The sequence below is a fragment of the Bemisia tabaci genome, chromosome 8 (assembly GCF_918797505.1).
Source record: "Bemisia tabaci chromosome 8, PGI_BMITA_v3".
Classification (NCBI taxonomy): Eukaryota; Metazoa; Arthropoda; class Insecta; order Hemiptera; family Aleyrodidae; genus Bemisia; species Bemisia tabaci.
In genome coordinates, this window is record NC_092800.1 from 23,218,069 (window position 1) to 23,230,476 (window position 12,408).

At 42.2% G+C, this 12,408-nt stretch overlaps 1 protein-coding gene across 5 annotated transcripts in view; it reads left to right on the top strand.

The window, feature by feature from the left end:
• Positions 1–12,408, top strand: part of LOC109032557 (uncharacterized) — a 34,016-nt gene that overhangs the window by 15,679 nt on the left and 5,929 nt on the right. For 3 of the 5 annotated variants that reach the window (XM_019044745.2, XM_019044744.2, XM_072303197.1), the window contains 3 exons: positions 6,424–6,805; positions 8,130–8,465; positions 9,443–9,602. In XM_019044745.2, the coding sequence (XP_018900290.2) occupies positions 6,464–6,805; positions 8,130–8,465; positions 9,443–9,602 (838 nt within the window). In that variant the 5' untranslated portion in view covers positions 6,424–6,463. Of the gene's footprint in view, positions 1–3,253; positions 3,273–6,423; positions 6,806–8,129; positions 8,466–9,442; positions 9,603–12,408 lie in introns of those variants that run through there. The other 2 variants (XM_072303198.1, XM_019044746.2) reach the window with 2 other exon arrangements.

The window sequence follows — 12,408 nt, forward strand, 5'->3', positions numbered from 1 at the left end:
AAAATCCCAGACGTTTACCTGCCTCTCCTCTCCTTCTCCTTCTTCTTCTTTTTCTCCGTGCGTAATCATCGTCTTGCTATCTTTTGTCTGTGAATTAATTGATGATTGTGCCTAGACATGTCGAAGCCTCAAACTATACCGTGCGATGGACCAATACCGACGGTGAAACTGCAAAAATGCATATCTCGGTTGCAGGGCTTCAAAATCTCCGCATACCTATTTTGTTAAATTTGTTAAATTAATTTATCAACAAATATAACATTTAACAATACAATTCATTAACTAGAGGATATAAGGGCGCAAAGTTTCTTTTGAGAATGAACAAAAATGCCCTAAAATTCTATTAAAAATACTTACACGTCACCGAATTGAAAGCCTTGTCCCACCTAACCCTGATTAAAGATAGAAAAAAAATAATTATATTCATGGTCCAAAAAAAAATCAACATGCAAAGCAAATGATTTTTTTAATGAAAACCCCTTTTAGATTCCTGTGAAAACGAAGTACTTTATATAAAAGCTGAGATTTGTTCTTGAATCCTGAGGATATTGAATAATAGACTAAAACCGGATTGAAACAACCAGGATTAACGTTCAGACCTACGCAAAAATCTGCACTATAAATTGAATTTTTTATGACATTCGACGTAAACCCTAGTAGCTCAGACTGGAATTTGTGCTCGGAATGTAGGAGCGCTTGCCTTGTATTTTTGCACCTCGAAGCTGCTGAGTGCGCTCATCGAGCCGAATTCTATTTTAATATATAAGTGTAAAGGAAATGGCTATAAAAGAGTGGAAGGATAAGTTTTATTACTCGGGGCGAAGCTTCGATCAGTTCTAGCTGAATATGGCGAGACCAAGCGATTAACTTCCGGAGTGGATAAAAAAGAGGAACCGATTGCCCGTAAAACTTTTAATGAATGAACTTGAGGAGGTGTAAAAAATCCAAGTTCCGACGAAAAAATAGACACGGCAATTTCACACCTCTGAGTCTCAGGGCTCCGCGACTCGTAAAGTTCCCGAAAAGGACGCTGAGCCGGCAGCCGGCACGTGTTGCCTATCTTACGGCAGGTCATGGATTCACTGTCGTCTAGCTTGCCCAGATTCAGACATAGAGGTATTCATGCCATAAAGAACCATGTAAACATGAATTAATGAAAAAAGAACTATGTGCATAGGCATAGGATTCGCGATCATGGGCGTACTTATGCGTATTTATTTGTGCGTGTATACAAACACTCGAAGGGTGAAAGCGACTGCTATAAGTCATATTCAATGGAAACCGGCGTTCGGAGGTAACTTGAGGTGTATACTTTCGAAGAAAAACTTATTGGGGGGGCATTAGTTTCAGAGATATTTCTTTTAAGCCCTTCAAGGTTAAACAGGTTCAAAACTTCCCAACTAAAATTAAGCACAGCTTTTAAAAATAATTTTAGCTTTTAATTATCATCTAATGTAATCCATATAAATGGTGCCTTAATGGTAAGGAAGAATCAGTTTTCTTATTCAAACTTTGGAGGTTTACAGCTTCGAGCAGAGGCTGTCATAGCAGGGCCGGATTAAGGGGGTGGCCACATGGGCTGCGGCCCATGGCGGCAAATCAAGGGGGCGGCAAATTTTGCAATTTTTTTAAAAAAAATCGAATTTTGAAAAACAAATTACAAACGAGAAAAGGCGAAAAAATCTCTCATTTCCTGAGAGTATAATAATTTCTAATTTTGTCGTCTTTTAGTGATACAAGAGACAGCACCTTTCATTAATCGAGTTAAGAGAGAAATCAAACACGCAAATTGGCCTGGAACGGTGCGACTTAGAGAGAAATGATGAAGAGGACTTGAGATGAAAAGGAGAAGCCCTCGGCGCGGCGGTCGACATGTAACACATATTAGCGCCTACATGACTGAACGAATACTTCACGCATTGCATCAAACACAATGCAGTCACTGCGGTCAGCGTGAAACGGAGAGCGCCTACAAGAATGCATGAATACTTCACGCATTGCGCCAAAGACAGTGCGGTCAGCGTGAAACGCTTAGCGCCTACAAGACTGCGGGAATACTTCATGCATCGCGTCAAACACAGTGCGTTCAGCAGCGGTCGGCGTGAAACGCATAGCGCCTACAAGACTGTCGGAATACTTCACGCATTGTGCCAAACACAGTACACAGTCTGCGCGGCGCGACGGCGGAAGTTAATATCATTAAACTACATTTATGTACGTTCTTTCATAATTTGTTCGTTCATTTCTTATGCATGGAAGGCCTTGTCCACACAGAGATAGGTTTACGGAGCTTAACTTTTGCGCAAAGTTCCGTGAACTTTTGCTAGTAGTGTTAACAGGGCTTTCCCAAAAAATGTGTCCAACACGAGTAAATGCGTTTTATGCACCCCTCCCCCACTGGCATGTTTACTTGATGGTTTTTATTCGCATTTGAAAACGAATGAGAAGGGGACGGCAAAATACAGGCGGCCCATGGGCGGCAAGTAGGTAAATCCGGCCTCGTGTCATAGAAGAAAATTTCGCAACACAAAAAAATCCTATCTCGACCGAAAGAATCGACTCCTGAAAATCTCAGTCTTAATCTTGAGTTACCCTGTGCTGCACCAAATTAATTAAAGCGTCTTACTCGTAAATGATGGAGCAACCTTGATCCAACCTTGTTTACCGATCATTCAACGCTGAATGCTGCCCACATCGTCGCTCCTCCGACGTAAGGACGTAACTCGATTTCAACGTGAGCCCTGTTCTCTGTATGAGCACATGCTCTCCGGAGCTCAAGTGAAAATAGAGATACGCCCCTACGTCAGAGGAGCGACAACATTTCGTTTGTTCCCGCTTCCAGCGAAGAAGCTCCCGGGACCAAAGAATAGCTGATTGTTTGCAAATAGTGATTGGAGTCCTTACAACTGGTGGGCAGACTCAATTGGATGAATCTTCACAAAAGAAGTCTATCTACGATAAAACTGCATCAAGATAGTCTCCTTTCGCAGTAAATGCGTCCATATTAATCACAGATGCCTGATGCCCCCCTTCTCTCCCCCGCTCACACGAGTAAGACTTGCTGAAGCCGTACAAACACCTCGCTATACTTTGCTCTTGGCTGATCGGCATTGTAAAGATCATTCTCGTGAGAGGAACAGGGCCTAACACTGGAAGTACGGGAATAGTTTTTGGATATTCGATCGTATATTACATTGAACATCTTTAGCGTCTTGAGATATCTGACATATTTGGGTTTTTCACATATTCTCCTGCACCGAGTATCTATGAAGGTAACATTACCATGACTATGCGTTTCCTCTCTCTGCCTACATTTCAGGCGTCATATTCTGCCTATAGATTTCACCAGCTTTCTTTAACGATCAGTCCGCAAGTAGCTGTAAATACGCTTCGCATGTTCTCCAAATAATGAAGTTTGCTTAAAAGCCGACTCTACCACTTCTGGTAGATTTCAAGCTCTTGTCGAAACCAAGCCTCAATGGATTTTTTTTGGAAGTATAAATGCTATTTTCCTGTTTTCCTACGTCGAAATGACATTTTTAACTGTAGTGGAACATTTTTCGACCAAAAACTCGAATATTTCAGATCGCGAAGCGATTAGGGGGCGTAGCCTTTGGTTTTGTTTTTAAGTTATGATCGTTACGGAACGCTGAACTTGAGCGGTACTTCTTCCCTGACGCAGATTCACTTCCTCCTCCCCCAGGCACATCACGCAGAGACAAGAGACCCTCCACTCGTATCTCGGCTATGGTGGAAGCTTTTGCTTTCGGGACTATAACATCAAACTGTTGACTTACGCTGGGAAAAAAACACATTGGATCTAGAGTCCAGACCTTTGAAAACATTGACAAGAAAAAATACTCTTGATTCAATCGGATTTTTGCTTAAATCAAAAGGAAATCCGCTCAAATTAAGAGGCTTGGTTCTTGATTTAAGCAAAAATCCGATTGAATCAAGAGTATTTTTTTCTTGTCGATGTTTTAAGAGTCTGGACTCTAGATCCAATGTGGTTTTTTCCAGTGTGCAACGTGTTGGCAATTTCGTTTTGCAAACAAGCCGAAGTTTGGGAAACTAGTTTGGCTCATGACGTCACCCGAAGCTCATCATCCACCATGTAGGTAGGTCATCAGCCGAAAAAAGAGTAACGACTGTTGCTCCCTTGTGATTGTCCGTAAGGAAATGTTGAATCCCCGAAAGTAAAAGCTTCCACCTGTCGCCAAGAGGCCAGCGGGCCGATTATTGAAACTGATAGACAAAGCGATAGACAAAGAAGACATAGGGAGTATAGAGCGATCCTATTGGTTGACACGGTTGGTTCTTATAGACTAAGGAAGAAAATGATGGACTAACTGTCGGGTCTTTGGTGGGTTGCCGTTTACCTACCATTACCTCATTACCATTACCATTACCTTACGTCCATTACCTACCTCCTATGTCCATTGCCACCACCCGCTTCCACCAATAGGATCCCTCCAAATCCCTTTTGTCGTCTTTGTCTATAGCTTTGTCTATCAGTTTCAGTAATCGGCCTGCAGTGGAGGGTCTCTTGTCTCTGGATGGGTGTAACAACCAATACAGCAGAAACGATCTAGTAAAACATATCTACCAAGGATCGGAACTCAAATCGAAAATGCGGTTGCCATGCCACGCAAGAGAGGCGATTGGCGCGCGCCGTGCCGCGGGTGATTTGGCGCTCGATTCGGCATTAGTGCTCGCGCGAGCGGCGAGCAATCGCACGATCACAATGAACAAAAGCTCACGCGCAACGCGGATGACGCACGGCCCGCGGCTTTCTAGGGCCTTCCACGTCCACCGCCGAAAGGGCCATCCCGTGCTCTTGCCAATCATTCTCGGCGCCAGCCAATATTATTCGAAACACCCGTCGGCCCGGCTCTTAGAGTACTACATAGAGTCGTGGTGTAAATGGGAGAGCTGGCGCCATGCTCTGGTCGGCGAGTTCCGAGCCCGGTGTGTGCCGAGCTTCGGTCATTTTTTCGATACATATTCGATCCAAAATGGCGGTGTGGAATACGTGGTAATTCGTATCTTCTTTGTTTACATCATAGAGCACACAGAGTCGTAATGTAAATGGGAGAGCTGGCGCCATGTTCTGCTCGACGAGTTCCGAGCTCGGTGTGCGCCGAGTTCGGGTCACTTTTTCGATTTATGTTCGATCCAAAATGGCGGTGTGGAATACGTGGTGATTCCTATCTTCTTTGTTTACATTGGATGGCCCGTGTATTGTGAACAATCGATTATGTATCGAAAAGGTGACCCGGCGTTACACAGGAGTCTCGGAATTCGGGACCTGGAAAATGCTTAGAAGTGGCGCGCCAGCTCTCCCACTTGCATTGCAACTGTATGTACTCTGTGATAAAGAAGTGTTGAGTCCCCGAAAGTAAAATGTTCCACCTGTCAGCAAGAGGCTACAGTGCTGCCGTGATAGCGAAGAGAGCAGTTAGTGTCAAATTTTCGAAAGCCAGTTTCCTTCAAAATTCGTCTGAACTCTTTTAGATGAAATCACTGAAATTGCTAAAACAGCAAAATTCATCTTAATTGTATCTAAACGAGACATATGAGAAAGCCGTAAGTGGCGTAGGTGTGCAAAAATGACATAGTTTCAGGCACAAGACAGCAGTAAGTGACGATATTCCTCCAGAGAGCTAATGAAAACAGCGCTTTCAAGTAAAGTGCCGCCCTCTTCTGCCAATTTCTAACCTGAAAATTGTGTGTCCATTACGCAGCCACGAAAGCATGCAGTAGATAGCACTTACGGCTGTCTTGCATGAAAAATACCCTTTTTCAGTAATTGAAATAAAATCCGTCGATTTTTTATCATCCAAACGATTTCTAGGAGTCTTTCAGACGATTAGTGGCAATTTGACGAAGAACGGAGGCTTCTTTCGATAAAATTTTCCGGTTACAAGCTTATGAGCCGGCCGTTTTCTCAAAACTTCATTTTTGCACTTACTGCTCTCTTCGCTATCACGGCAGAGTGGAGGGTCTCTATGTTACTGATTTTAGCGGATATACACGGAGAAAAAAACCTCTTGCGTGGGACCCGAAGTTTAGGTCATATGGATCTCTGAAGTTTTTGGATTGAGCATCTGAACACTTTACGTCTAGCTGTCGAGGTTTGGATCATACATGTGAAACTTCAGTTCTTACATCTGAAGTACTTCAGATGTTTTTCGGATGTGAAAACCGAAGTACTTCAGATGTAAGAACTGAAGTTTCACATGTGTGATCCAAACCTCAGCAGCTGGACCTAAAGTGTTCAGATGCTCAATCCGAAAACTTCAGAGATCCATATGACCTAAACTTCGGGTCCCACGCACGAAGTTTTTTTCTCCGTGTATTTTCACTCCCCTCCCTTTCCAAAACACCCGACGGATTTCAAGATCTTCTTGTCGAATGTTCCAGGTGACTATTGGGTGAGGATGCTGTGAGGAGCCGCAGCGAGATGAACACGATCCACGAGGATGGGAGCGTGACAGCGGCGGCGGACATGGAGAACAACAACACGATCAAATGTTCCCGGGTGCCCTCGACGGGGGTGGCGGGGGGCGATTCGGGGGACGAGATCCGAGGGCGCGCGGCGGCCGAGACGACGAGTTGCTACGACAGCAGCGAGCCCGAGTCGGGGATCGGCTCGTCCCGGCAGAACTTGGAGGAGGACAAGACCACGACCGACGACGAGGAGAGGCTCAAGCTCCAGAGGGCCGCCACCGCCGTCGCCACCACCGTCAACGAGAAGCGGCCCACCGCTGGGTTCAGGGATGATCGCTCCGCACAGCTCAAGCAGGTAGCTAGTAGAAAAATAAGCTAGGAAAAAAAAGAAGGAGGAAAAGAGAAAAAAGACAGAAGGAAGGAACGGAAGAAAAAGGAATGATGTAATTCTATTTGGTAATTTTTCATGACTCAAACTGCATTTTAAATACTTTAAAATTTCAACAATTTTCTGGCAGAGACCCCTCGGAACCCCCCCCCCCCCTCCGGCTGCCGGCTCGAAACGTCTGGATCCGCCTGTGGCAGGGTCACGTTGTGTGCAAAGATACACTGGGAAAAAAAACACATTGGATCTAGAGTCCAGATTCTTGAAAACATTTACAAGAAAAAATACTCTTGATTCAATCAGATTTAAGCTTAAATCAAAAGAAAATCCGCTCAAATTAAGAAGCTGGGTCCTTGATTTAAGCTTGAATCTGATTGAATCAAGAGTATTTTTTCTTGTCGATGTTTTTAAGAGTCTGGACTATAGATCCAATGTGTTTTTTTCCCCAGTGTGAATAGTTTTCGAAATAGCTGGTTCACTTGGAATTGAGAGGGTTACTAACGAGCACAATGACTCGTATCGTTTAGCGCGCGTCCCATGATGTATGGGAGAGACGAATCGTTCGACTGGTGATCGGACTGGCAGGGAAATAAACGAACTTAGGAACCTTGGCGCCGTGCCGATTACAAGCCATCAACGTACTCTGCTGGTTACTCGATTTAAGCTTGTGGAAGGGAGGAGGGGGCAAAACATCGTGTTTTCAGAGTCAGCGTCATCGGTTGGACTCAGCTCGTCCGAACACAGAAATACATTCTTTCATTTTGAGGACTTAAATGTTTACCTGAAGTGGCACTGAAAAAAAATTACAGGCTGTATAGACGTACTGTTCGTTCCAGGCCCAGAGGCCGAAAGTTCCGGGTGCTACAACCGCAGTTCAGACTGCTCCGGGTGCTACACCCGGAAATTTTTTGCCTCTGAGCCCGGAATATGGATGGTATACATAGGTTACATATAGGATAGGTATGTAATCCAACAGGGAGTCAAAATAGATGTATCACGTGTTTCGCCCATCCAACTTTTCTACTCCTGCGTTAAAGTTTCTGACTCTGAGTCAACTGAAAAGAGTTCACGGTCTCCTTAATTTCGTTGATATGCAATTTTACCGACTTGGAAGTCGAAAAAACAGTATCATGCATTTCGCACCATTCAACTGCTTTACTCTGCGATAAACCCCCTCTCTGTGTGATTACAACACTGTAATCTGATTATGTTTTCCCTGTCATCCCTCCTTTACATTTTTTTTCTTCTAGAAAACAACAAAAGAAATAACTTGATGATTTTTTATTTTTGCAAGCAGGGTGGACGGCAGATAAGCCGTCTCGCAGAGGGTCTCCCGCGGTCCTCGTCCGAAGCCAGAATCAGGGCCCCCTCAATGGCGAAAGGGATGGGGACCCCCGCAGGGCGAGGGCCACTTCGAAAGCCGGACTTTTTCACCCAACAGGGCACCGTATCCCCGCTCTCAAAGCACCGTATGCAACACAAACGTCAAGTCACCAGTGCCGATCTCTACAACAAGAAAATCCCTGGAGGCACGCTCAGTCGACAAGCCACGAGCGACAGCCTCTTCACAACATCCGCGTCCATGCAATTACATGGGGATGCTCCGCCCTTGTTACGAAAAGACTCCAAAGTAAGAACTTATTCACTGGGAAAAGAACACATTGGTTCTAGAGTCCAGACTCTTAAAAACATTCACAAGAAAAAGTACTCTTGATTCAATCAGAATAAAGAACCAAGCCTCTTAATTTAAGCGGATTTCGTTTTGATTCAAGCAAAAATCCGATTGAATCAAGAGTATTTTTTCTTGTCAATGTTTTCAAGAGTTAGATTCAATGTGTTTTTTTTCCAGTGTTGGAATTTCTAAGTATATCCTCGCACCTTCCGGCCAAAGTATCAGAAGCGCCATGCGACGTTTTAAAATTTCCGCCGTCATTTTAATTTTTTACGGAGAAATTTTTGGTTGAATCTGTTCGAATGTTTCACTGAATTTTATCGGCAGCACAAAGAAAATTCAGTGAAATTTTCGGACAGCTGCGTCTATGTAAACAAATAAAATGGCGGCGGAAATTATTAAACGCCGCATGGCTTGAAAACGTCCTTGGTTTTTCTCCTCTGTTAGCAGAATATTCTGTACAAATTTTAAGCTGAAAAGGCGGTGTATTTCTTTAAAAAAAACAAATTAGGAGGGGAAACTTTAAAGTACTGCAATAGAGACACTTGTTTTGCACTATAGCCATCGATATACAAAAAAAATGGATATAACTGAATTAAAAACAGTAGTTCTCACGTCAAACTTATGAAATTCAAAGGAGAATAAAGAATCAAATTATTAGTCAGAGAAGTTCCGTCCGTATTACGGTTTTTACAAAGAACACGACTCCAAATTACTTATCATACGCCTTCAAAATAAGACGACGCAGCATCACATGCAGCTTACGGTTAACTCAACACAACACGGCATTTGTATTGAAAAGTTTCCGTACATGCTCTAGAGCACCATTTTCTAATAATTCACTTTCACTAGAATTGACCGTGTAAAAAGTCCCTTTCCTCTTTTAAAATAATTTAGTATTATATTTAGGATAATTTTTATTCTTTTTTTCACAGCAAAACTTGTACCAAAAACAACAACTTAGTGACAGCAAACTAGGAAACAAAAGGTACCTCCTAGGATCGAGTTCAACCGGTAGCGAATTAAGCTTACAGGCAAAAATGCTTCCTTATCATTCGCAGCTAAACATACCGTTTTCCAATGGGCCGTTTTCAGGTAGGTCTGAACACCTTTAAATTTTGTAGCGTTTAACGGAATGATGCAAGTAAACAGGTTCTATCATACTTCTTCTCGTTTTATTTTCTGTAATGCTGTGTTAAATTCTAAGCAGACAAATTGATTGCTTAATTTTTGTTCCCTTTCTATTTCTTTTTGTTTTAAAGAAAAGTTACTGCTCAAGGCGAATTTTAAAAAGCTAGAATCGCAGTAATATCCTGACATATTGGTTTCAGGAAATTTTGTCAACCATTTTTTGTCCGCGCACCAGTTTTGTCCGGTAGTTTACGCCCACACGTAAAATTAGCAACCGTGACTTGGTCCAAGCGTTATATTTTAGTCGGTATGTAAAATTATATTGACAATATGGAAATGAGAAATTGAGAGAAAAGGAGGTGTTGTTATGGTTGCTCATTTTCTAAATGAAATGTTATTACTTTCTCCTTTTGAATCATCTTTTTAAATTTTCATTGGTGAATATTTGGTTTTATTTCTATCCTTAAAATATTCTATGTACAATATACTTTATATATGGATAGGTACTTTTTTTTTATTTTTTTAATTTTTTCTTTACGAAATTATCACTTCATTTTGAAAACGTTTATATTTTTAAAACGTGACAAATATTTGTAAAACCTGATCCAAGCGACATTAATCTCAATGAGCCGCAGTTGTGCCGACAGAAACTGCAAAAATGAATAAAAGAGAGAAAAAACCATGAAGCACGCAATCTTTAGTTTTAACCCATTTGTACGAGTACATCGATCTTTTAGAGTCAAATACGTCAAATTGTGAGCGTTTGGTTGCGCGTACACCTCGCTGCAGCACAATAAAATCACAAAATGTAAAAGAAAAAATTGAAGTGTTCTGGAAATCATTTTTGACACGGAACCACCGATATTTAAAAAACACACATTATATTATTATTCTCCTTTGATAAATTGATACATATTTTTCCCCCATCAATTTAAATGAGAATAATCAATGCACAGAGTACAAACATTTCAAAATCATGAGTTAAAATATTAAAGCCTAAGAGAGCGGAGCGGCGTGCTGCCAGCGCGAGAGGCTCACTGGCGCCTACAAACCTAAGTGGATACTTCACGCATTGCACAATGCTTGAAGTATCCACTTAGGTTTGTAGGCGCCGATGCGAGTTTCGCGCTGGCCGCCCGCCCGTCGTGCGGCGGCGCCTGAAGCAACTATTTCACAACAGAGGTGTTGCACAGTAATATTCAAAATTGAACGTATTAAGAATGACAGGCATCCTTTAAAAGTACAGATATTTCCTCGCAAAATAAATCAAGATACTTATCGTACACAGGAAAAATCTAAGAGCCTTTAGCTGAGGCAAATATAGAGGTTTATCCGGTTCAGGTATAACAAGGTGGGACTTTCTTGAAAGATAATTAAGTCCTGTTACACCAAAGAGGTGTAGAGAGTTTTAGTGAATTTTGTCTCATGGAATTTACGCTCCCCCATTTTTACGAAAACTCTCAACTTTATATTATTCTCCGTTGGACCAAACAGACAAACAAGCAAACCCTCATTCTTCCAAGACATTATACATTTTCATCCAAAAACGTCGTGAGCAATTGTCGTTTGTATTTACATGTGGGCCAATTAACTTTGGGTCTCAACTGGCACGTGGATCAAAAATCCCGTGCCGAAGAAACGCGTGGACGAAAATTACTGGGAAAAACAGGTGCGCTGACAAAAAATTGTTGACGAAATGTCATACAACCTGACATATTGCCTTACTGTTGCGATAAAATTAAAAGTTTCGGACAAAATGTATGGATGATTTTCCAGGATTTTTAGCGATTTCACAGCAAGGCCTTTAAGGTTCCTTCAACTGAGAAGATACGCAATCTGCGTCAAAACCAGAAATTGCAAATTATTGCCCTTTATTCCAATTCCTTGCGACACAATAGCATTAAATATCGATAATTTCGACCTTCCAAATAGGAAGGTGGGTAATCCACACGTCTTGGCATAAAATCGCAATAATTTGACGATACTTTCGCAACTTATGGCAATCTCTATACCTAGGTGGTTTCCTCTCGAAAAAGTAGGAAGGAAACAAAATTTTTGATGCACTATGATGAATGTACCTGTGGTTTCTGAGTTTAACCACTGATTCGGTGTACAGGGTGATACAGGGTGATACAGGGTTAAACAGCCAGACTGCAGAAGTCGAAACACCCCCAAACCCCATCTTTAAATTGAGATTTCGATTTTTTTAGATAATTTATGACTGCAGAGCATAAAAATACTGAGGAGAAAGCATTTTTATGAGATTTAGCTCAAAACCGTAACCAATTCAGGAAAAACGATTTACTTTCCATTTTTGGGGGGGGGGGGGGGGGTACTTCCGACTGGGGGCACTTTCGGAAAAAACTTCATACGACAAAAAAATAATTATTTTGACCCATAGAACACGCTCCTGCAGTCCGGCTGTTTAGCCCTGGATCACCCGCCTGTATTAAGGAACTGTGTCGTTGTCACTAAACGAGATTATAATTTTTCAAGGATCAAACTGACAACTTCGATCTTCACGGTCATGGCTCATCACCACCTCTGTAAAGAAGCGAAGAAGATGTAAAGAAGCGAGGAAGAGGTGAAGGAGCAGAGAGAAAAGACAGTGGCAATTTGCGAGGATTGTCCACAACATTAGACCATGATGACAATGAGTCTGGACTTTCTGATTGCGAGTCGGTGAATCTATTCATCGGGTTGTCAGCGATAGTGTCTTAGAGCTTGCTTAAACCATTGTACCACCTGGCTGGTAAAAAGGCTTTTTGCC